The 26869-nt window shown below is 46.7% G+C and overlaps 1 protein-coding gene across 2 annotated transcripts in view; it reads left to right on the top strand.

Moving 5' to 3' along the window:
• The window catches only part of LOC135916185 (uncharacterized), a 30994-nt gene extending 4699 nt beyond the window's left edge, over positions 1-26295 (top strand). For both annotated transcript variants that reach the window (XM_065449468.1, XM_065449459.1), the window contains exons 3-4: positions 14210-14534; positions 25005-26295. In XM_065449468.1, coding sequence (XP_065305540.1) covers positions 14210-14534; positions 25005-25169 — 490 coding nt within the window. In that variant the 3' untranslated portion in view covers positions 25170-26295. The remainder of the gene's footprint in view (positions 1-14209; positions 14535-25004) is intronic.
• The last annotated feature ends 574 nt before the right edge of the window (positions 26296-26869 follow it).

The raw sequence follows: 26869 nt of genomic DNA on the forward strand, positions 1-26869 counted from the left end.
CAATAATTTGCCTTTACTTACTTACGTATCTACATAGTTTAGTTACAGCCTTGTAGGGTACGCCTGTCCTTTCATCTGCAAAATGCGAAAGCTCGGCAAATAGTTATAAAAATGACATTATGAAAAAAAATAACCTACAGCGAAGATACGTTAAAAAAAGATTTTTCGGCTTTATAGACAGCCCAATTATAACTGATACCATAGGAAGACATTAAAAAGCACAACTATGTTGATGGCTCTTCTGATTGCAATTGTAACTATAACCATCTTTCAAAGCCTCACCCCACCTTAAGCACCAGTGTGCTGTGCGACGCCAGCGCAAACTTCCGCACTCTACACTGCCCTCGGTATTTCCAGCCAGCCCAAAGTGCAGACTATGCTCAAAACTTTTCAAGTGCAAAGCACTCGTGATAAACTGAGTCCTTTCACACTGTCACGTTCGACCTTCGGTTGGGATCTTCGGTTGAAAGAGCAGCCGGTGCCTCCAGGAACTGGCTAACTGGCCTCTGGTTAAAGGGCAAGGGTAAAATGTAAAATACTCTTCTCATAGTCGGCACAAGCCGCAACTTGAGTTAACCTTGCGGTGCAACTGGTGCCGATTATGTTTCATAACAAGTCAGCGTGCATCTAAGCGGCGTAGACGAGAAAGAGTACTCAAGAGCGCAAAAGTGACATTTGTCTCAACTTTTCGTTGCCGGAATATTCGGCTGAGCTCACTAAGCGTCGACACAGCATCGGAACAGAAGTCAACTTATATGTGAAACAAAACGACCAGGCAAAAAAGAAGAAACAGCTTTTTAAAGGTTATCTTCTCAAACTGCTATGAATAAAGCTTGGTTTCTTTAAGCACACTTACTGCACCTTCTTGGGAGCTGCGCGGGGCGCTATATACTTATAAGGCGACGGCCCACAATGTATCCGTGGTTCCGTGTATCTCGTTATAAAGGCGCTCGGCTGTAAGGGTAGCCATGCATTTTTCCAGTACCTGGGACAAAAATACTTGAGGTTTTCTCATACACCTGCGGAGCAGTGTGCAGCATGCGTATGTAGCCTTGTAGGGCCGTGTTGTGCGAGAAAACGCGAACACTGCGCGTAGGCCCCATCTACACCGTCCGTGGAGGCCTCGTACGGAGCCAGCAAGACAGACGGGGAAGCGCTAGGGTATGGACAACAGCGGACGACCCAGTCGGCAGAACGTAAATTGAGCCGGCGGCCAGAGAGGTCACTGATGCTTATGTCCCATGCTAACGCGGGCCAAGCTGGCCAAGGGTCTTTTGTTAGCAGTCACCTTGTGCACACTGTTGAATTTTCCTGTTACCATTGATGAGCTATGTGTACAAAATTAGTTGCCTAATTTTATAATTCTCTGCACAATTGCGCAAGCTCGAATGTCGAATTGTGCATCGCATTCAAAAGTTCGTATTCTACAGTTTGCAGCTCGCTATATCTTCCTGTTATTGTTTCTGCGTTTCAAAGCAGTGGCACAAAACGCGAGAAAGAATGCGAAGTGAATGCGGGCCTGCGCCTTTTTCGCGCGCGGCAGCAGCGCTCTCAAAAGTGGTTTCATAAAATCAACACTTCTCAATGGATGACTTGGCGACCACAAAATTAGTGCAGAAACTCGCTTGTCACATAGTGTATAAGCATTATTAACCCTTAATAACCTTTGATTAGGCTTAATTTAACATTAGTTACTGTTGGCTGGGATCAATAATTTATTCTAAATTAACTTTAATTAGCCTCACATTTCTTAATTACCGTCCTGAGTGAAGTACGCGTATGCTGCGTGATATTCTAGTTGCTGTAGAAAGGAAAAGGTAGACCACGGACACCGGCTTATGGCACGAAAGAACGGCATAATGAAGAAGACGACCAACATCCTGGTGTGGCACGAGCGAGCACAGACGCAAAATAACAAGAACACTACAGCCAATTAGAGACTGACACAGTCTCTGACAAAGGAAGAGAAGAAAGAATTGGAATAGGGAGAGCGCGAGACCAATGCCTCTTACGCTAACCTATCCTAACGTTAACCTAACCGAACGTGGCCGAGACGAAAAGACAATAATCCTCACCGCGTAACCGCTGTGAGAATACGCCACGCCACCCTAGCCCTCTTTACGCTAATCTAACCTACAGTAACCTATACCTAACCTAAACCTAAGCTAACCTAACCTAACGTGTGCGAGATGCAAAGCCAACAATCCTCACGGCGTGACATCAGGCAGTGGCGTTCAACCGCGGTTGCTGAGGCGCTGTGCGTTTATTTCACTCACGGGGGACCTCTCACCACTCAAAAATGCTCCTGAAAAGTCGCGGACTGCAGCATACGAAAAGCCTGCCAAGAGCGAAGACACTGCACCAGGAGAGCAGCGGCCGGGGCCGCGGGGCGTGGCGTTTCTCACAGCGCTGAACGTTTCTGCGTAGGCGTGAGTTAGAGCGGGTTCGAGAGAGAAAATCTGGGGGCCTTTGCTCCTTGATTATGTGAATCTGCGTAGGCACTACGGAGGAGGTTTCTTAACGCGTGTTGTATGCGTTTGTCCCCTATAGGCATGCCGGCATTGCGGAGTGCGGTCCAGTTTACGCTCCGCCGCTGGCTGCCCGCGCGGTGAAGCAGTGGGCACGGACGCCCCATTTGGTGGTCGCTGTATCTGTATCTGATCGCTGTATCGCGATGATAGATTGCATTTTTTACAAGCACTACTCCAGGAGGGCACATGCAACCGGCAAACGGAGGCCCCAGGAGAGCACCTGAGGTTATACTAAAGCAGGCAGCGCAGGATCTCCAGGGCACCCAAGCGGTAGCGGGGGATCAAAGCTCGAAGCAGGGTGACCCGTGGGTTGGGGCCGCGGAGGCCGAAGCGTGCCAGGGGGCGTTCACATAAAAAATTGGCTGTCCGTGATATATAGCGGGCAGCCCATCTTATACTCCCCTAGCACGCGCAGGCCTCGGCGAGCCCCAACCCACGGACCAGTTCGGTTCTAGCTTTGATGTCCCCGTTGCCACTTTGGTGTCCTAGAGGAGCCGACAATAATGCGAAATAATGCCTCGTTGTTTTAATTAGTAAAAAAAAACACGATTGAATAAATATAGTTACGTGCAGCCGCCAACTTGCGACGCTAAACCGCGCCCCGCGACTTCTGGCGGCACACACACGTACAACACGCGCTAAGAAACTCCTCCGTAGTACCTAGGCATAGTCGTATATTCTAGGAGCAGAAGTCCCTACATCTCCTTTCTCGCACCCACTCTTACTCGCGCTTGCGCGCAAACTTCCGTCGTCTCCTCAAGTGCCACGCCCCGCTGTACCTACTAGCAATTGTAAATACGCGGCCGGGTCTCTACAACGGCCCCTACTGCTCCCTCAGAAAGATCACTTGTGTTATTTGTTTTTCATTTTTTGAAGGTAGAGCGTCGTAAGGGGCAGGCAAGGTTTAATCCGGCATGACTGACTCAGCACCAGCGCCGCAGGCGCGAGAAAGTCTGTCCGACGTACCTTCAGACACAGCGATCACCAAATGGCGCCTCCGTGCCCACTCCCTCCTCGCGCGAGCAGCCAGCGTCGGAGGTAAACTCGACGCCACTCCGCAATGCCAGCACGCCTATAGGGGACAAATTAGATATCTGTAAACGTTGGTGCTTAGGCAAAGTCAGATATTCAGGGAGCAAAAGCCCCCAGATTTTCTTTCTCGCACCCGCTCTTACTCGCACCTGCGCAGAAACGTCGGGCGCTTCCGGAAGTGCCACGCCCCACTGTACTTACTAGCAATTGTAAAAATGCTCCAGGGCGGTGCTGCTTGCCGCGCGCCCTGCTTGGTTTCTTGCAACGCTACCAGATGGTGCTCGCCTCCACGCATACGCGGGCCGGGATGCGTAGTTTGTGCGTATGGCACGTTCTGTGCTTGTTTTCCTATGCCACAAAAACGCAGGTGCTGGGCTGACAGTGTAAACATTACAATCGTTCATAGCCTGAAGAGAGCGCTTGGAGCTGGCGTTTCTTCAGCGTGCTGGCCACGTATGCAGAATGATCACGTAAACACGCGCCAGCAAAATGGCTCCAAAGCATACACTCAGCATCGAGGGCACCTAGGCCCGAAAGAAGCGTCGCGCGCAGAACAGGAGCGTCTTCGCTACGTAGTAAAACGTGGTGCAGGCCGCGAAATTGTGTATATAAGTATACATGCAATTATATTAATTCAATTACGTACAGCACCACAATTCAATCAATATTTAATACTTCTGCTGCGATGCGATCTGCCATGTGAGGTAATAATGCTCAACACTCTCAGACGTATGAACTATGACGCAGAACAGCGCCTCAAGCAAACACGTCTCCCTGTGTGGTCTACTCTGACAAACAGCACCAACAGCAGAGGTGCACGCAAGGTAACGCGTAACATCAACTCACCAATCTCGTGTTGGAATAAACGCTGAAGAAATTGCATATTCGCCACCAACATCACCGCTAATTATGGTCAATCAAAGCAAACAGCATACAAAGCTTCGCTTACAGCGATTCCCACAGTGCGTGGGTGTCGCCTTTTTTTTTTTTTTTTCTAATGCCCCGCTGCGCGCCGCGTTCACTCTCATCTTTCGCCGTGCTCGTTAATACCACGCATCATCCGTCTTCCCCTTGGGGAGAGACGACCTCCAGTGGCGCGAGGAATCGCTCGATCGCGCGGCGACAGATTCGGGTTCCGCCAGCAGAAAAGGGGGAAGGCCCCGCAGGGAGTCGCCACGGTGCGCACACCATTGATTGGCTTGTCACGGCCGGTCTTCTCTGCGACAGTCCGAGCAAGGACAGGCGCGACTGCTTCGCTTTCCTTCGCGACGTGTCCTTGGCGTTCGCGCACAGCACACGTATCGAGACCGCCCCGATACCAAGCTCGCCGGCCTGCGAGTACCTTGCATCTTAAATCGGGGTCACTCCTGAAGGACCGATGAGCTTCGATTCCAAAACTGAAGTCAAATCGCAGTCGCGTATACCTTCTGGAACGCATTGTTTCCTACATTATGGATAGATATATTTTATTTCTCTCAAAACAAAGTACAGAAATGAGAGAGGACGGAAGGGAAAAAGCTGCCGAATGCAGCTTGAGGATCCCCTACGCCCTACAGAGTAGCAGTGTGGTGAAAAACAAAGGCAATACGACAGGTTGTAAACTATACACAGAAACAGAATTCAATATCACAATACTCGTAATCTATTGCATAATTGTAATTTTACACGTAATCTATTATATTGTCATGATTTTACACAATTAACGCAATTACACAATTTCTTCGCCAATTCCCATTACACAATTCTAACGCCAACGTAGACAAAAATACAGATAAATAGAATTCATTCAAGTCCCCTACAATGCATTCTCACACAGTTACACAGGTGAGCTATTCGTTCGAAGGCTTGAAACGATTTATCAATTCTATGAAAGCTTGTGTAGAAAGCAACGTAAGAGAAAAAAGATTCGAGAACATTTAGGTATCTAGGCAGATTCTACGATAAAGATTGTGTGCGGTATTTGGTGCGACTTAACGGTAGGGTCCATGATATAGAGTGACGTACATCATATGTAGGTTCATGACGTACTAGCTAAAACATTGTTAGCATAAGGTTCGTTGCTACAGCAGTTTTGTAAATGCAAAGCAGTTTGAACACATACAAGGTAGTTATTCTTAAAATACCGAACTGCCTGAAATATTCTCTGGTGTGAGCATTCCACGGTATATTAGCTATCAGTCTTATCGCATGCTTTTGTTTTATCAGTCTTATCGCAGGCGCTGTTTATTGTGTTGTGTCGTTGTTCCCCAAACTGTGTGGCAATAAGTAATCACTGGCGCTATATATGAATTATAAATGAGGAGTTTAACCTGTGTGGGAAGGGTTAACCTATGTTTACATAACACGCTATTTAACCTGTTTATTTTAGCGAATATTTTCAATTTGTAGGTCCCAATTGAGTGTCTCAGAGAATATAACACCAAGAGATTGTATACTGGATACAATATCAATCTTGTCATTACCTAATAATAGTTCGATATCACCACTTACTACTTTATTTTTTGTTCTCTATATCACAGCCTTTATTTTATTCGCAATAGCTTACAAGAAATGTTACAAGAAATGGCCCGAGTTCAGTGGCTTCATGCCGTAGGAGTGTTCGGTACGGTTAAGGTCAGGGATCGCATGCACTTTCAGCACGTTAACTTTTGTGCAAGCGTGATGTACATGTATATTGTTGCTTCTAACCCGACACGATGCGTCACGTTACGTTTACGTGAGGAAATGCACAAACGATGTAACTGACAGGCCGTGGGCCAGGAGATATACACGAATAGAGTGGGTACTTTGTGCTACGTGTGGGAATTTAAGCTATCTCAAGCACATGGAGATGAAACTTAAATGGTGTTCTCTATATACAGCGGCATTGCACGCGGGACTTACGGCACAGAATTCGCAGTCTGATTTATTTATCGCGCCAGTATGATTACCCGGCTTTTCGAAATGTAGAAGGAAAAAAGAAGTCAGTAGAGACACTTAAGACTGCTTACGTGTGGGAATGCGAAAGCATTATAGTCTCTCTGATGAAATTTTTTTTTTCCGCGCGTCCTTGTCCGCGCAAGCTCTCGCCTGCGTTCTAACTGCGCGCCTCGGTAAGGCCAAACGCGCCAAGCGTCTCAACGCGCTCGCTTGCCCGCGAGGAGTTCGTAACTCGAAGGAACGCTCAGCGCCGTTCGAATGGACATTAATGTTTTTTTTTTTTCATACGCTCATTGTACACACGCGTGGCGTGGCGCCACCGCGTCCCCATTGGATGCGCTGTCACGCGCCCAATGACGCACGCACTAGGCACGCCTTCAGCCAACCAGAAGAGTGCAGCAGCCGTGTTGTCGGGGAAGCGTGCTCGTCTCGGGCCCCGGAGGCCCGGGTTTGATTCCCAGTAACACCGAAATTTAAAATATTTTCTTTTCAAAGGAATTAATTTACTTTGTTTACAAGAGCATCCCCCCCTTTATTTATTTTTCTTTTTTTTTTTGCTGACAGCTAGCCAAGCTAGCTTCTCTGCAGAGCGACCGGGGCAGACACAGCACGGGACATTTATTCAAATTGTTTTGTTACGGCCACACCTACGGATTCATACCACATCCCTTTAGGGAACAGATTAATAGTAGCTATTAATCCAGACGCTGCACATCTCCTAGTTGGTGCATTTCTTATTTGGATTAATCTTTAGAAATAATTAACGTTCGGGCAGCAGACCCTTTGTTCCAGACGAATGTTGCATAGGAATGGCACTGACCACCGGGTGGCATTGTGGCCCAGGTGGACCTGATTCGCTCGGAGTGTGTGCCATTAAGGACAGCAGAAAGTCGAAGAAAACGGGCCTTCCAGAAGAACGCAATAAGAATAGCCATTTTGTTCGCCCAGGTTCCACGCTACAAAGCACGAAAGTTTTTTTTTTTTTGCATAACACAAAGCCATGCGCCAGCTTCTAGTTATGATGTCCAATGAATAAGATCTTCATAAAAGCGATGACTTAACAAATGAACACGATACTGCTATGTTTTAGCAAGGAAAAATAGAAAACATATTTTTGGGGCTCTAGTTGGTACGTGTCCGGAGAAGCTGGATATGCTCGTTAGTCTATCTAGCGGGAGCGTCCACCTTTTCTGCTACGGAACCTATAAGGTTTCAAGCTTGGCCCTCTTTAAGTCAAACCCTGCTGTTTCTAGCCTCGTAGTCCAACTTGGTATAAATCCATACTTATCAAACACTCTCGAAGCCACGTAAATGTGTCCGGACATGCCAAGTGCATATAATACTCCGAGCGAAGGAGTTAAAAGGCATGTAATGAACCCGAACAGATGCTGCTGTTTTTGTTTCTTGCATCATGTAACTTTGCGGGACTTGATAGCCAGCCCTATCGATAGCTTTTGAATAACGTCACACCCTGGTACAGTAGAACTCCAGGTAGCATATACTACAGTACTAAAGAACTAAAGAACTAAGACTGAAAGAACTGTGTGCGAAGGTGCAATAGTCGGATGGATTTACAATATATCTCGACCTCACATTTCGCAAGTGAGTGCCTGGAATGAAAATGAAACTATGCACTTGCGATTAAGGGCAACTTTTCAATTTAAGAACTGTTCAGAAAGCGGACGCATATACAGGTTGTCCCACGTAATGAGCCAAAATTTTCCCCTTAACTAACGGATCAGTTATGTTTAATTAATCAACTGTTTAAGTATTGGCTGCAGACCTCAAGCGTGATACGCAGAGTTGTAGAGCACCTTGAGAAACCTCTCAATAAATTGTTTCCGACACCATATAAAGGGTGTCCCAACTAACTTGGACCAGGATTTTGAAAAAAAAAGGTATGTGTTCTTCAGAACAGAAATCGCGTGGATGTTAGCGTTTATCTAAACTTGCAGTACCATTTTTTGCTCGTTTTTTTGAGTAATTAGCCGAGATAAATTAACTTTTTAAATATAGCTTGAGACGTTCAGGCGTCAATAAGAAAGTTGTGGAGCTTCACAAATATTGCCCAACCCAGGTACCTCCAACGAGATAGACTTAGCGTGGCCATTTTTATTTGGGCAAAACGAAAGCCCGCGGAGTTTAAAAGATACCACTTGACAACGCACTTGTGCGCCCGAATGCGCCACGATTACAGTGCTCTCAACCGTGCTTTGTAAAAGAATTGGCAGTGGCTTAGCTCGGCTAAGCCAGGGTATACGTAGCGAAAGCTAAGGCATAGCATGGTTAGCCTTGGTTAGTCTTGATTGCAAGTCCAGGTTAGTCTGGTTGTCTAGCTATGTTGCGGCGTTTAGCCAGCCAGTCGTTCGGCGCGCTGTTTCCTGGGTGATTCGTTTCCTCATCATCTCGTTCCGATGTCGATTCCAGGCCTTCTCCTGCTTATCAGAATTGTCGCCGACCATACTGCCGCCTCAACTGTGGTTGCGGCGCACGCGAGCTCGATTTTTGAATCCTCCGACATGTTATCAGGCATGCGACGCAGCTGGCGAAGCGAGCAGAGGCGAACACAATGACGAGGAACGCTGTGTGACGTCATGTGCCTCCTAGGAGCACGGCCACGGCGAAATCGCAAGTTCGCGGCCAGTAAAGATTTCGCTTTAGAACATCGCTCGCTTCGCGCCTTTTGTGCTGCCCACGACAGAGATTCGCGTTATGCTTGTTTCCGAGATAAACGCCAGTGGGTTCGGGCGGCAATTGAAATACAACGCGGCTCCCGTTTCTGCGGCGATAATTGCACTCTCCCGCTAGCAGAGTGCATGCGGAGGAAAAATGACGAGCTCATGAGTTCGAATTAGGGAGCAAGACCCCAACAAGCAAACACGCATTATAACAAGCTTGATAACGACGTGTGAATTACGCTGGTTGTCCCAAAAGGAGGAATTGTAAACTGCCACGGAAGCTTGCTTTTTAGCTTGCTGTCCATTACTTGTCGGCAGAGAATTTATTTCATATTACTTACGTGCCTTTTCCACGTCGTAAAAAAGTTTCACACAGATGGCTCTTTTCATGGATTACGGTTGTAGAGATTTATTCGCTGTGATTTCTGTCTAAAGAATGTGTTCAAACAAGTCGCCCTCTGCCATAATGCAGTATTGGCACCTTTTCAGCACGTCCGATGTAGCTTTTTTGATGACGCAAAACGGTATCTCGCTGCAGGCCTCAGTAATCTCTGCCTTTAGCGCTTCTGGTGTAGTTGTAGGTTTGCGCTACACTCATTCTTTCACATGTCCCCACAAGAAGAAGAGGTGTCAAGTCCGGTGGCCTTGCAGGCTATGCCACTGGTCCATGCCGCCCGACCCGCACTGGCGTTTGAAGGCTTCGTCAAACCAGACTCGGGTAAGGCTGCTGCTGTGAGCTGGTGCACCATCGTGCTGATACCAAGTTCGCTTTAAAAACGCAAGAGGAAGATCACAGCGAAAATCTTCGACTGGGCCTTCCAAGATGTCACTGACGTACCGCTGAGCAGTGAACATGTGGTCAAAAAATATGGGGCCAATTATTCTTCCGTCAAAGAAATCGCACCACAAACTGAATGACCATTGGTACTGGTGTCTGGTCTTCGCCACCTAATGCGGTTACGTATCGCTCCAGTAATGCGTAGGTTGTCCCATCTGTCCAGAGCGCTTTGTCAACAAAATCCGATTTTCGTCACTGTTCACAAGGATCCAATTTGAGAAATCAAGCCGCCATTCAAAGTCTCTCTCTTGCAGCTTTTGATGCAGTTGGAGGTGATGCGGATGCATTTCAGCCTTCCTAAGAACTCTTGGCACTGAAGACTTCAAAATGCCAACATCACCACTCACATCACGCACGCTCGAATGAGTGTTTGCAGTCATGAAAGCCAAATTGTCTCCTTCAGTCTCTTCACTGATGGTCCCCTTTCTGTGCCACGTCTTCTTGAAGCTACCTGTTTCTTTCAGCGTCAAGTAACTCATAATTGTGTTCGCACTATGTCTTCCCCCACATTGCCAATTTCGGTATACCTTGGCATCAATCCTCTTGTCACCCATGCCACTCCCAAGGCTAAGACCATGTTCGCCTTCTGCTCGCTTGAGTACAGCATGATTTAGGCACTGCAAACAAATTCTTCGAAACGGTTGCGCGGCACGACAGTAACAGACAGTCGAGCTCACATGCATCTAGCCGCTGGCACAGCTTGGAAGAAAAGCGGCGTGGTAGCAAATTATGCTCCATCTCGCACAGTTTCCAGATGTATGATGCATGCTTTGTGTGTATTTCTTCTATTCCCCATCGACTTTAACACTCGAAAAATAATTGCTCTTCTCGTCATATCGGAATAAACGGCTGATGACGGCGCGTTATTTAGCGGCAGGCGCGATCGGCTGCTGACGAAGCGCTTTTTCGGAGCGCTGTCGCCAGCCGCTGCCGGTAATGTCAGAGCCGAGCAAAGGTTGAAGCCCTTTCTCATAAGTGAAGGGAAGGCGCAGCGCTGGCGATGTTTTTACAAATCACTCATGAGAGCGTCGTAATCGCGGCGCATTCGGGCGCACAGAGCGCGCTGTCAAGAGGTACTTTTTAACTCCGCGGGCTTTCGTTTTTCCCGAATAAAATCGGCCACGCTAAATCTATCTAGTTGGATGTACCTGGGTTGGGCCATAGAGTTTCTCACTATAACACCTAGAGGGTAATCTGGCGCCACCGTCTATGGGAGTTTCTTAAGGGGGCACCGTGCCGTCATGGGAATGACGGTATATGTGTCTGCGAGGCTCGTGTTGGCTGGTGTTGTAAGAGGCTTCGTCTAAAACGTGGATATGGCTACCCAAATAACGCGTTCTCAAAATAAAATCTTCATAAAATGTTTCTATTCACGCATATTACATCTTTACTCACCCACGATGCATGACCAAGCGAAGAAAAGCAAAACAGACGACCAACTGTTGCAAAGCGAGTGCGAACCTTGTCGTCTGTCCTCCAACTTTAGCGGCCCGCTGATCCTTTTTACGTAACATGTAGTCGTACACACAATAACAAGCTCTCATAGTTAAACAAAAGATGTTTTCGCATAATAATAAAGCTAAAACAGCTTTTCACGTGCTGTTCTAGCAGAAAATGAATCATTGTGACAGACGGAACGCGGTACTTGCCAAGCGCGTCTTCAAGGTCGTAGAGTTTCTCACTACATTACCTAGAGGGAAATCTGGCGCTGCTGCGCTGTGGTATGCATGGGAATGCCGGTATATTGTGGATTCGGATTGGCATCGTTCTCGTAGAGACAGGACACCTTGAAGACACGCTTTGCAAGTAGCGTTCCGTCTGTTACAATGATTCATTTTCTACTAGAATAACACGTGAAAAGCTGTTTTAGCTTTATTATTACGCGAAAACATGTTTTGTTTAAGTATGAGAACTTGTCATTGTGTGTACGACTACATGTTACGTAAAAAGTATCAGCGGGCCGCTAAAGCTGGAAAACAGACGACAAGGTTCGCGCTCGCTTTGAAACAGTTTGTCGTCTGTTCTTGCTTTTCTTCGCTTGGTCATGCATCGTGGGTGAGTAAAGATGTAATATGCGCGAATGGAAACATTTTATGAAGATTTTACTTTGAGAACGCGTTATTTGCGTAGCCATATCCACGTTTTAGACGAAGCCTCTTACAACACCAGCCAACACGAGCCTCGCAGACATGTATACCGTCATTCCCATGACGGCACGGTGCCCCCTTAAGAAACTCCCATAGACGGTGGCGCCAGATTACCCTCTAGGTGTTATAGTGAGAAACTCTATGTTCAAGGTGTCCTGTTTCTACGAGAACGATGCCAATCCGAATCCACAATATACCGGCATTCCCATGCATACCACAGCGCGCAGCAGCGCCAGATTTCCCTCTAGGTAATGTAGTGAGAAACTCTATGGGTAGGGCAATACTTGTGAAGCTCCACAACTTTCCTATTGACGCCTGAACGTTTCAAGCTATATTTAAAAAGTTAATTAATTTATCTCGGCTAACAACTAAAAAAAGACGAGCAAAAAAATGGTACTGTAAATTTTGATAAACCCCAGCAACATCCACACGATTTCTGTTTGAAGAACGCATAGGTGTTTTTTTTTTTCAAAATCTCAGTCCAAGTTAGCTGGGACACCCTGTATATCTCATGTGGTCCTTTTGCCGCGTTCCAAAGAAAGCCCGCAAACTATGAAAAAATACCACGTGACGGGGCGCTTGCGCACTGTTATTGCGCTGCTCTCAAGTGTGCGATGGATGAACAAGGTCGGCTGCAGCGAGACTGGCCCGCGATAGGGCGTTATGCCTGGTGTAGATATATCTGGGCATGCGGCTCTTATCGCATGACGGTGTAAATGCCCTGTTGCGGGCCAGTCTCGATGCAGCCGACCTTGTTCATCCATCGCACACTTGAGAGCAGCACAATAACAGTGCGCAAGCGCCCCGTCACGTGGTATTTTTCTCATATTTCGTGGGCTTTCTTTAGAACGCGGAAAAAAGTACCACGTGAGATATATCGAGTTGGAAACAATTTATTGAGAGGTTTCTCAAGGTGCTCTACAACTTTGCGTATCACACTTGGGGTCTGCAGGCAATAGTTAAAAAGTTGAATAAATAAACATAACTGATCCATTACCTAAGTGGAAAAAAAAATAGCCTGCGTAGCTCTAGACCAGTGCCAACATTATACATTCAGTTCAACTCGCGTTCAGAGTGCCTTTCATTTTTAAAACTTTGGCTGTAGTTATGTGGGACAACCTGTATACTCGTCATGAACCACTGGGCAAGTGCCGCATGACACTTGATACGCATGAAATAAATGTGTGCTTGCACAGTTCTTGCAATACTGAAGGAATAATAGACAGCAGAAGTGATTCGGACGCCGTGGGCATATCGGCGGAGGAAACCACCAGTGCTCTCTGCCAAAGTTATAATATTACTTGCAGCTTAATGGCAAAGAGGGTACAAGCACGTTTGATCAATTGTTGGGAACATAATCGAAAACCTGGAAAATCTAGACAATTTGTAATTTTACGGGCAGCTAACATAAATTCGGTACATTTCGGGACCACAATGTTGCTGAGAACCTGGTGCAAGCAGTTTGGTAGATAAGTGTACGTGGTTGACACTAATATCGGGAAATTTGTCGAAACCAGTACAAGTCCCGGAAATCCGAACTCTAATTATATCTGGCAGAGAAGTTTTAGACATGCGCTGGACTACCGACGATGATGATAATGACGACGACGACGCGTGGTGGTGGGGTTACACCGTAATGTACTTAACCACACATCCAACTGCTATAACTGTTTCTAGGCAACAGCAGGTGGCAGCATGGCTGTGTCGCCATGTATCCTGTTGCCTCTTTTCTGTCATACTCGTAAATTTATAGGCTGTAAGCTAAAGTAATCGCGAGCCAACTATAGTTCAGACGAGAACGTTGTCGAGGACTTCGAAAGAAGGATGCATATACGACGAGGACTAGCGCAGACTTACAGCTCTATTACAGAAAGTCAAAGTAAGCAAGCATTTGAGTTCACTGCTGGCTTGCATTTGGAGGACCAGCACAGTGAGAAGCTGCGTCCATGACGTCACATGCACGTTCTATCTATAGAGAAAACATTGAGAGATTACTTCTGCGGATGTGCTGGAGCAACTAAGCGACCACATTAATTAGCGTGCCTTCTGCGGGCCGAATCGCAGGCGGCGTTCGCTGCGACCGGCGGGCGGGCCGAGCATGACGCAGTCGTCGGATCGGATCTGGGAACTGCTCTCCACGTCGCCGGTGCGCGTGCGCAACCTGGAGCAGGACATGGAGGCACTGCGCCAGTCGCGTCATGACAACCCTTACCTGCAACAGCAGATGGAGCGATTCTCGATTCAGGACGAGCCCGCGGCGGCCGACGAGCGACAAATGCTCTTCCCGCCCGATGACTTCCGCGACCTGCACAAGCACCTGATCCGCAGCCCGCCGCCCCAGTTCCCGCAGGATGTGGCGCACTTCGTCTTCCCCGGATCACCGCCATCGGTAAGTGCTGTTGGCATGAATGGCATAATGATATATGCACCGGTGTAAGTTTGTCAGCTTAGCATTCTGGCCAGGTTTGAGCTCAGAGAAAGCGTCAGCCATGGCTGCCTGTTATAAAACCTTTCATTTTCTAGATCCTTTGATTATTTCCTACAATTCCAGAATTGATAGATCCTCAATAAGCGACATGCGGTTCCGTAATGGCCCTTGGGATTGGCGAAGTATGCTACAGGGTTGTCGCATTATTGGCGGGTGCAACTAAAGGACGCAGCGCTCTTTTTTTTATTGCTTAAAGATTTCTGTATAAAGCGTTGAAACCATGGTATTACGAGGTTGAACAGCCGACACGATGAACAGGAGGAGGGTTGTCCATTTTTCTCCACAGTGCGAGAAAGGACAGAATGAACGGAGCAGGAAATTCATCTTGTTTAGACACATAAAAAGGAAACTCTAGTAGGCGTAAACGGCAAAAATGGCGAGATAATTGAAAAAGAAGTCACCATTACCCCATTGCGAAATCATTAGAAGTGCAGACGATCCGTAATGTAAAACCGACATTCTGGGCTAATATGGTCCAAGCACTGAGGGTTTTTATATTGACGACATAGTTGATATGGGAAGACACGGAAAGGGGCACTTTAGAACCAACAAATGAGGACACAACAATGGTTAACGGCGGGTATGGCTGTCTGTAGAACACTGAAGAATTCGAAAAGCTAGGAGGCTTTTCACTTGCAAACTGGACTTCGGATAGGTTATACGGTTATTCTCAAAGACAACGGAGTACCTTAGCATTTCCAAGGAATGAGGGGGGAGTGGGGCAGTACATTCATTCATTACATTTCATGCTGGAGAAAGGATCATGAACAGATCAAACGAATGAAGAAGGCACTGGCTGCTAAGAAGGAAAAACGCGACAAGAACAAACAAAGGAAGACAACATTGATTAAATACATGGAGTTTCCAGATGTCGAAATGAGACACCGAATTAAAAGAGCCATCTTTTGGACTTTATCCAAATAAGAACCACAAAGCAAAATGATCAAGCGGTTTGAGCTTCAAGTCGTCTTCAGATGAGCCGTCTTGCCAAAGATGTATGCAAGGCCTGACGATGTGCAACGGTAAGGAAAATAAAGAAGCGACTGAGAACGCAGGAAAGGAAGTCTTGGTAGAAATTTCTTGCATATCTCGGGAAAAAAGAAGAAAAAGAAAACTTGGTGATGAAATGAATGGACTTAAGTAGCAGTGTGAGCAAAGGCCGAGGCAAAGAAGATCGATACGATGCACACACCTAAGTCCTATCGCAATCAACCTATCGACGAAGATGACGCTGGCGCTCAACGTCACCGTCCGCTCGGCCATTCATGTAGAAGGGGATGAAGACAGAACCTGGTCACGGGCCTCCGTCACAATTATACTGGACATGGCCAGAGATGGATGCTATGAGCGTCCCCTTTGGAACGGGGCGGTGGGTTGCGCCACCAAGTTCTCGCTATTATACTGCCTAATGTCCTACCCAAGTTAAAAGAAGAAAAAAAAAAGCACTATAAACTCCCACAACCAGATTTTCTGACCCGCTATCGCGAACTTTGCTTTTGTATGTCTCCGTATTTTGTCGTTTCCCTACTTTTCTTCCACCAGTATTCCAATCGCCTCTTACTAATTTCTATTGCGTACATGTTTACTTTTCCCCTGCTCTCGCTGAACCCAAGGGCTTCAAGGAGGCCAGTGGTGCCTAAATCGACCACTGGGCAGATGTCTTCACATTCTAATAAAACATGCTCCATCGCTTCCCAAGCCTTACCGCAGCAAGCACATGCTTCTTCTTCCTTCTTATATCTCGCTTTATAGGTGCTGCGTGTTCTAAGGCATCCCGATCTCGCTTAGAAAAGTCATGAGCTTCCCTTTGAGTTATCATACATTGTTTCTTTCCCGATTTCGTTTAGTCCTCTTAAGTAGTTACTCATGGCAGGTTTATTTCCATTGCCGCCACCCATGAGATTAATTCAGCCTCTCTGACTTTCCGCTTGACGTTATTTGTTGCATGTTGCTCACCCTACAGGCCGCATACCTGCTGGTAAGCTTCCTAGTTCTTTTCCTCCACTGTGAATCAATGTTCTTTTTTCTGTACATATTACTCGACACTCTCCCAGCCCATTTACTTTCTAACATATTTCTCAGTCGTTCTTCATAATCAATTTCACTGCGAGCTTCCATCACTTAAAAGCATGTCCAGCCAATACCACCCTGGAAGAGGGCGCGATACACCTAGCGCCCTCTCTCGGTGGGCGTCCGCTCGGCTCTGCGTAACTGAATGGGCATCGCAGATGAAAAGTCTGATATCTCCATAAAATGCCGTTATCAAAGAGAATTCGAGTTATATGTGGGAAAAAAAGATTCCTTTTGGAACGTACTTTTTTTTTGCATAGAAACAAACAGGAACAAAGAAAGGGAGCAACACAAGGACGAGCGCTTTATAACAACTGGTTTTATTTTCGAAGAACCACCTGCTTAAACACCCACAGATCTGCGCGATCCAGTCAGCAGAACACGCCAATAGCGCATATAACAACGCTTGTGATAAAATGCCGCGGATCAGCGCTGCTCGGTCAACACAAAAACAGCAAAGCGCAAAAAAACGAGCACTTAGGATGAAAATACGTTAAATATATGATGACAGGAAAGAATTCTCTTTATCTAACAACGAAACAGAAGGATGACTGATGCATTTTTCCTTTAATTTTTGCAATCCAGTGAGCTTCCACAATTTGTCTCGCGGTTTGATTTCTATGCCCAAACAATATCTCGGTGCTTATAAGACCAGGTGAGCAAGCAGGTTTTTGACAATGCATTGCCAAATACGTAGTAGGGCGACCTTTCAGACTAGACAAGTGTTTCCTTAGACTCGTGTTAATGCACCACGCATTCTGCCCTACGTACACATGACCACACGTCATAGGAATCTGATACACAACGTTCTTCGCGCAATCGACAAATTGGTTCTTACTCGGATATTTAATACTACATTGATTCTTTGTATCATCCTTACTTTCGACCTTACTTTTTACCCTAGAATACACACTACCTATTTTGTTTTTAGCCGAAAACACCACTTTTACTTTGTAACAACTCTTCAATAAGTTTGAGCTTTGTGGAAATAAAGCTCTAGGCTTTTGAGCAGTTACATTTTTTCAGTGGGAGCTCGCAGAAATAGTCTAAAGCCCCTCCCGCATTTCGCGTTTTTACCGGCATCTTCTGGCGTTACGTTTCTCAGCGTCGTCGCATGAACGTCGCCAGGAAGGATGCCCAGCCACATGACAAGCACGCAGATCACAGCACAGTCAAGTGAGCTAGAAGAAATATTCTAGATTATAGTTTTTATTCCTTATTTACAATTCTACAGTATAAAAAGAATATTCAGCGGAATGTTAGAGCGGCTGCGGTCGCAGACGATGCCGCCGGGCCACTTCACTGTCGTCGGTACCGCCGACACTGGAGCACCCCGGCGACGCACAGCGCGAGCTGGTTGCTGCGGAGTCGCTTGCGAAAGTTGCAAGCAGAGTGGACGCGGTAGCGCTCTGATTGGCCTCCGCTCATCGAGACACGTTTTCGGGGGAGATTTGATTTTTTAGACTGTGATGCCCATTCATCTGCGCAGCGCTGACCGGACGCCCACTGAGAGTGGGCGCTGCCTCACGTCCCACATTTCTGGGGACAACCATTCATTTTAAAAGTTCGCGACAGATCACTGTGTACGAAGAAACGCAGGACGATATGAAAACAAATAAAGGGAAGAAAGTTTATAGGATCTTTAAAACTCGCAAGTGGGTAGGAGATACATGTACATTAGAGAACCAATTGGCCCTTCTCGACCAAGCCCGGCGTGCCTCGATCGCCAGTGGGACACTGGACTGAGGAACCCGCCTACTGTACCTAGATATAATCTTCAATATGGTTTATACTGCTACTACTAGAAAGAAAAGGCACACCCACCCTGCAACGGTACATCTTGCTAATCACACCAAGCAGTTCGAGGGAGCTCGTAGAGGATCGAGTATTTAGACATTCGGAATACATGAGAGGTAAAATGACCAGGCAGTAGTCGAGCAAGGAATGTCGCCGGAGCCGACGTTCACTTGTGTTCGTCAGGACAAAGACAAGTCCCCTTGTCGTATTGCTGATCACCTCGAGCCTCCATTGGATTTCCATCTGACGACAGCTGGTTACGGAGAAGAGTTACAAAGATATTAGGAAAATTGGTTGAGTAATGTAGGACTTTCTTAAAGTTCACGCTGTCGTAGCAGTGGTAGCATTGAAAAGGATGAATAACGCGGCAAATCACTTCGACCGGACGGACTTACATTGGAGTCCAGCAAGGCGATGAGAACACTGGGGATCAATGCAGTGTGAGGTGCGATTATTATCGGACTATATCTCATCCAAAATGAATGGAGAGAACTGGGCATAATTGTCTCGTTATACAAGAGCAGCATTCAGGATTATGACGGCTGCAGAGGAATCACGCTTATGCTGCAGACCATGATGCGGATTCTTGACAGAAGGCGGCGACAATAGGTAAATATAGGACATCATCGGTTTGGAAAAATGCATGGTATATGCAATTATCGGCCTGATATAGATGATGCACAGGTCTAAAGAAACCAAGCAGCACAACGTTTTCGTTGATCGTTAGCTTTGAGAAAATATGTAACACACTAGAATGCAGGAAACCTGGAGGAGCAACCTGGAGGAAACCTGGAGGAGAAATTTACGTCTAATCAGGTTGAGCATTCTTGATAACTTTAAGGTGAGGTATTCAATATGTCTATTACAGGTCAAATTTCCTGAAAAGTAGACCCCAAGATATTTATAGTGTTCAACCCATTCAAGAGGCAGTCCATCCAAATTATAAATGGATCCCACAGGGAGCCGTTTACGGGTGAAAGACACAAGTTGACAATTTGTGCTGTTTAAAACATGGCAAACTTCTAGCACCAACCTTGGATTGCGTTAAATTACTCTGTATGCAGCTAACATCATGATCAGATTGTATATTTCTATAAATTACGCCGTCGTCTGCATACAATCGCACTTTACATTGAAGTCGTTGCACAATATCATTTATATCAACTAAACATACCAACGGCCCCAAAACAGACCTTTGAGGCACGCCAGAAGTTATGGTGACACCAGTTGATTTAACTGCGTTGATCAGGACATGCTGCCGAGGACATGCAATGTCGAGGAGTGCTGAAGAAAATTTGTGAAAGAATCAGGTTTCAGGACCTATAGCAGAAACACAATCGAGTATATTGCCCGCGACATTAAAATTTACTGATGCGAATGCCTAAAGGTGCACACGATTCTTGATAAAAACGACATTTTTTAGCAATTTAGTTTAACGGTGGACGAAACAAGAAAACGCATGAGCTTACCAACGGAGTCGAGACACAAAGGTATAGCGGTAAGGATAGTTCAGTCCTCTTTGACAAGTGCTAACCTGCCAGCCAAGTTAAAAGGAGAGAACTGCAAGATGTTAACTAGTAATATGGAAGGAAGCCAACGCAAATATACCAAAGTGAGGAGTGCTGAAGTACATCTTTGAGGTGCATCTTTGAGGTACATCTATGAGTACATCTTTGAGGTACATCTTTGAGTAAATATTTCAGGTACGTCTTTGAGCTTGAGGTACATTTTTTGCAATAGCGCTGTTACTTGGATTCGTCGTTTAAATTCTTAATTTGCTTATTTTGAGATGTGTTGTATTTTCTTCTTCACTTGCACTCAAACGCACTCAAACGCCCTTTTAGTGCTTACTTCGCAAACGTATTCTGTTGAGTTACGTTTTTTCTATTCCTTTTTCTTCCTTTTTTTTGTTGCTTTGGAACCTTGTTTCGTATTTTGCAATTTGCTTTCTTGCGTTGCGTTTCGATGTTCACTTGCTTCGTAACCCTTTTCCTTTGTAGTTTGCTTGCCCTTTCATTGTAATAACTAAACCTCCCTTAGTCAACGCCCTTTTGGCCTGTAAGGTATATTTAAATGAATGAATGAATGAATGAATGAATGAATAAATCTTGATGAGAAGCACCAAGTGGCCGCAATTATGATGAGATGATATTGTTGAGTGACAAGGAAAAATTGAGTTCAGAAAGACCGCATCTGAGAAACCGTCTCAACCGACGATAGTGGGAAGGCTAAGATGTTTTGGCCCAGTGATAAGCCAGGAGAGCTAAGTCAGTCAAAACGCAATGACGATCAATGACTCTGATGTCAAAATGAAACAACGTCGACCTGAGAAGAAGTAAAAAGACAATGCGTAAGATTCCAGCGACAAGAAGCTGAGGAAGTAGTAGTAGACTGATGGCGAATTTGCAAAAGAAAAAAACTAGCAGCCACACATAAACAACATAGCTGACAGAAGATGGTGAGGTAACTGAACGCAAGCATTAGAAGACATAAAATGGAGGCTATGTTTTCAACATTGGCCCTAAACAGCGTCTGGAGACAGCTCCAGTAATGAAGGCTTTGTTGACCTTGAAGCTTGATTTTGACAAAAGAGAATGCTACGAACGACTTCACCCCATTTCCTATCTCTGTTGCTTGAAAAGAAGCGGTGCAGGCACCGTCGACACTCACATTCCATCGCACTGAATTTCGAGGTTGTATTTATTGGACTTAATCGGTCTAAAGCTTCGTACAGTATAGCGTCATAATAGCGCACAGGACACTCTACACTGTGCGCTATAATGTACATAATGAATGACCAACTTGTGCAACACTTACATCTGACGGGTTTAAAGTCCCAAAGCAACAATGGGGTTATGGCAGATGGCATATAGCAAAGGACTCGGTAATAATTTGGCCACCTGCGGCTCTTTAATGCTCCCGCACCTGAAGCGCCGTATGCAAACTCTTTCTTGCATAAAATACTTTTTGTTATCTAAAACGCTGCTCGCGCTAAAGTTGTGTGCCAAGTGGCTCATGTAAACGTTTCTCTGCTCATCCACACGGGCGACTACCACGGATCTTGAAAGGAAGCTGCCAGGTCGGCAAACCATTATGCCTACACGCTGATAACGTTCAATTGTACTGGATATAACGAACGTACAAAACGCGTAACGCGTAGTGCGCCACTGGTGGCGGCCTCGCCAAGTGCACTCGGCAACGGAGGCAGCCGTCCGCCGTAGTTTTCTGCGTCGTTGCTCGTGCTTCTCTGTTTGATTCATGTTTTCGGATAAGCAGCACCCGTCGCATGTGTGTGGTGGGCAAAGTTTCAAGGCATGTTGAAGAACAATTTTTTGCGTGGCTCAAATAGCTGCAACAAATTGCCGGCGATACGGTGCTAATCATTCCACGCGAGGCTTCATGAGCGGGAGCAACGGCAGCAATGGTTTGTCGCCGTTCGGCGGGAAATTTATTGTTAACACGCTTTCTTTTGTCATTTCGGTATTTGTTGCACTCGATAACGTTTACACGGGTAAGCAACAAAGTTGATCACGGCCCATCGATGTTTTGGTTTGGTTTGTCCGCAGTTCAGCAAGCGGGTGAAAGACACTTCTCTCAATTTATGAATGCTATACTTGCAGTTTCTGTCGTTTGCCGCTGCTATCACTTGTTGCTCTAGCAAGTGTGCCCGACTGTACAGGTGCATCATGTTAAAGCTGCCAATAGGCTTGCAAGAACTGATTTCGTTGGTTTGATGCGGCCCAGTAAACTTGTCGCACAAGCTGTCACGCAGTGCATGTTCTTGTATCTATTTTACGCGTAGCTTCGTGCATATTGAACCGTTGGTCGTTGTTTTAATCACAACGTTTTCACCTTGCCTGGTTTGTAAGGGCTTAAATCACGCTGTTCTGTCCCAATGATCCCAGGCAAGAACTTCTTTAACAGCCTTATTTTTTTTCGCAATAAGACATATTTGTGGGTACTTGAGAAATGTGTTAAAGAGGTAGCACGGGGCGAGGAATGCTGTTAGCTGCTGCACATGGTATTGCTGTTCGATTTCCAGTGAGAAAATTGCCTCATGTTTGTGAAGTCATTGCACCTTGATGCTGTCTGAGCAAACTTATGACACATAGCGCTTTGTTTGTTTCACAGTTGAGTACCTGAGTTGAGATGACTACGCGGAATGTGTTCGTGCTTACTTACAGGTCCGCTGGCCGCGCGGCGACACTGGCCAAACGCGGAGCAGAACCCGCCGAAGTGTGCCGTCTTTACGAAGCGCTTTTGTTTTGCCACGTTTACCTTGCAAGCTTCTATTCATTTCTTAAAGCACAGGGGCATCGCTCGTACACACCAGCACGAAGTAATTTTAATGAGAAATATTTATATAGCAAACCATCGTTAACTACCAACATTCGCTGTTAAAAATATTACATTTCGTCACTTCGTGAAAGTAGTCGCTTAGAAATTCCTAACTTGTGGTTAAGTTTAGGGCTACAGTTCAACTTGTCCACTAGAATAGTGGAGGCTAGCATAAAGAAAATAGCTTCCTGGTACCATCATTCGTTAGTTTTGTTCGTGCATTGAGAAGTGGATCAGCTAAAGCTGCCCGAATCAGTCAGCCAAAACTAACAAAAAGTAGAACGTTTTTGCTTTCATTCACACATTTCTTACTGGAAAAAGGCTGACCCCCACGCAGTGCAAAAGTGTCAATCTGCAGAAGCAATTTTCATGCACAATTGAAATTTGTACATAATAAGGGAACACAGATTTCTGAATATCCAAACCAACGCAAAAATGATTAACCATCACGGCTCTGTCTATTGTTTTTACTTTAGCCTTGGCTGCACATGTCAACAAAGAGTGAACAACATGTATAGCGTAACAAACACGCACTCAAGTCCTTCATTACAAGTACTTCATCGGCAGCAGATGGGCTCCCGTCATTATGAATAAGTCGAGCGACACTGCTCTGTTAGTCCACTCAGGCTTGTACAGAGCTAGTTTACTCATGCAAAGTGAATACATGTTCAGATATTAGAGTGACATACTTGTGCCTACCTGTTGTGGAAACCTGAAAAACTCCGCAGAACCGTAAATCCCGGGGTTAGAACACCACAGAACCGCACAAGATATGTGATGCCTCGATTTAGCAATCTTCGTCTAATGCTAGCTTGACCTGGTATCTTGCGTCTTTCGTTCCTTGCACGCCTGAGCAAGTTTCTCAGTCTTATCTTTCCCGTCTTCATACTTTGCACGATAACCGAAGCAGATGCGAAGTACGAAAACACCCGTGTACTTAGATTCAGGGGCACGTTAGAGAACCCCAGGTGGCACAAATTTCCGGAGTCCCGCACTATGGCGTGCCTCATAATCAGATCGTGGTTCTGGCGCGTAAAACCCCATAATTTAATTAATTTAACCGAAGCAGATGACCGAGCGCGATCCGACTTGTGATATCGCTGAGCGAGTGGCAAGGGTGAGCGGAGGCAAGCTCGACGGACGCACGAAGTCAACCACTTCCCGCGCTTCGTCCGATTTAAAATTCACAAAGAGAGAAATAAAAAAATAGCCAAACAGAAAGAAGAATTGTTTTCTGGTTGCTCAAATTTCTTCATTTCTAAACAGATGTGAATGAGAAGAAATGCGAACATCCACGCCTACTTTGTTCCACCAGATCTTAGGATGCTCGGCAACCGCTAGGAGCGCACATTTTCCTTGAAACCGAAACTAGCACTCACCTTCCGGGAGTTGGTACAACTGTGATTGCATTGTCATGACCAGTGTGGAGAGCGCGTGTGGTGTCTGGCCAGGCGCGCCCTCCAGACCCGCCGTATCCGCATGCGTTTGAACGATGACGTGGATCTGGCAATTCTTTGCTTATCAGGTTCGAGCAAGCACAGTGTTCAAGTAAGGCATTAAACACGCGCGCGTCTGTTGCTATTCAGAAAATCGTCTCGTTTCTGCCGTAGCCCAAGCGGCTGGCGTCGGCAGATTCTGTAGGAAACTGAAACATCCGCAACGCCATCTGCCCAGCGCTTGGCGCCCATAACGGCGCACGTCCGGTTGGCATGTGAGCCGAAAGGCCATGGTCAAAGACGAGTCAGAGCTTTTCAAAGTGGCGAGCCAGACGCAGCGCAGTTACGTACAAAACTTGTGGTCTTGTCTTTTCACGCATAGCGTAACTCATAGCGCCAGTAAAAGCTTCAGAGAGGTTTGCACATCACCTGCCTCTAAAGACGTTGGCAGATTTACTTCTCAGCGTCCCGTCTGCCAGTAGAGCTCAGGTCATTGAGCGCAAGACATTGCACGATGTTCCAATGAAACACACGATCGTTACATGTTCACTTGTGTTCAAGGTTACTTGTGCAACGTCACTTATAGAAAGGCTGGGTGGCTTCCAAGCGACCACGTCCGTCAAATTGGTGCTTCGTTGTAATTTTGTAATTTCCCACCTCCGTTTGATGGTTCGTTGCATGAGTTAGCGCAATGCACGCGTGTTCCATCCTGAGAGAGATGGCTGTGCAGGAGGACGAGACCATGATGGAACCCGAGATGCTGGGCCACGCGGGCCCATACAGTGCGGAACCGACGCGCCAGGTGCCGCAGGAAACGCGCGACCAGATGTCGTCCAGCTACCCGGCGGACGACGTACACCGCGGCTTAGCCCGTGCCGCGGCCACTACCCGGTGAAGGGTGGCGCGGCCCCGCCGAGCCCCGGTTTGCCGGCGGTCCCGCATCGCTCAAGTGGTCGCCGGTGAACCGAGCGCGTGCGGACCCCAGGGCTCAACCACCTCTGCTGCCACGCTGGCGGACCAGTGGGGGACGCGCCCTTTGGCAGTGCTGCTTCTGCGGACACCGGCGGGGACGTCCCTCGCTTCGCAAAGCTCCCTTCAACAGCAAATGGTTTTCAAGAGCGACTCAGAGCTGCAATGGGTCCAGGACGGGGCGAGACATTTGCGAAAACAGCAGACACTGCGTCCATACGTTAAAGAGCGCTGTGCTCCTCTTCTGTAACAGAAACTGCCAAAGGCGGCAGCAGTTTCGCGCAGGTTGCGTGGCTTTCCCCGGTAGGTAAAGAAAGTTAACGGGCCAATTAACGCAAAGCAGCCACCATTCTTTGCTTTAGAATGTTGTTGCGTGTGGATGACGGAAGCAGGGTTGTAGTCGCGACATGGGTGGAAAAAAAAGAAGTTGCCAACTTTTTTTTCGCCTAAGCTGATTGGATCTGTCAGCAAGGGCAAAAAATTGTGCCATAACTGTCCGAGCCACTTGCAGCGCGTAGCGGCTGCGGTGCGCGACTTGAGTGGCCTTACTGGCTCTTTCGTGAGCGGCTGGTGCTAACCTGTCAAAGAATGTTCTAGACGTTGAAGACTTTGGTGCGAAGACCTGCTTGGTCGCGTGGAGTGGAAGCATTGCAATACCTGTACAGTTTACATCAGCGCCAAAAAGAACAGAAAAAGACACGCTTGAAGGCATTCATAGAGTTGTTCAAAAAGTTATAAACCAGGGGCTGAATTCGCAAAGCTCTTCGTTGTTTGCAGGCGTATATATTCGGTGCGGGACGGGGCTAAACGGAACGGTTCGTTGTTTAACGGCCATCTTCACTCATCCCACATTTGCTATCACGATCGGCTGAAACGTGTTCTTACGGACCGCAATAGCGCGTATGAAGTGCTTTGTGAATACGGGCCCGGAGTTTGTTTTTGCTCACGTCTGGGCGCCCAGACTCATAGAAGTAACGACGACACACGATAACCTCTTGTTGCCTCCTTGTCTTTTTGTCTCACTTCATTAAATAGCAAAGCACGTTCATTTAGTGGCGCCTATGCGAAAGGTGACTGGCCTCTTGTGGCTATGGATGTGAGGTCCACAGTACCGCGGTATTGTTCATGACGCTGGAGAGAGACACTATTACGGTAAATGTGGAAGCCAGGACCAGAGTGCATTCAGGCAACCTAGTGCTGGCTGAGCATCGAGACCGAATCGCGGTACTCGGAAAATGTTTTTTTTTTTCTTGTTATTAAACGTACCTATCCATGCTGTTTCGGCTACAGGGCGCAAGCGGCATATGTTGGCTCGAGCCGCCCAGAGGGCGCGAACTGCGGCAGCGATTAGTCTGAAGGATTAATGCTGTGCCAGGGTGAAAGTCCAGTTGCTAACGCTGAGGACGCTAACATGCCCGTGACGGCTAACACACATCGTATGCAAGTACCAATCAATGTGGAGTTGATAAGCCGTCAAAGACCAACAAGCGCACAGGTCAACATGTCGGTTTAGTGCGCTCAAAGGGCGGCTCCCGCGGCTTCTTGTGATGTAGTACAACAGTCTTGCGCATTATTCTTACCTGCAGTTTAGCGCCTAAAATGCCTATCGCTGTGGCAGCGAGAAGC

The sequence above is a fragment of the Dermacentor albipictus genome, chromosome 1 (assembly GCF_038994185.2).
Source record: "Dermacentor albipictus isolate Rhodes 1998 colony chromosome 1, USDA_Dalb.pri_finalv2, whole genome shotgun sequence".
NCBI classification, from domain to species: domain Eukaryota; kingdom Metazoa; phylum Arthropoda; class Arachnida; order Ixodida; family Ixodidae; genus Dermacentor; species Dermacentor albipictus.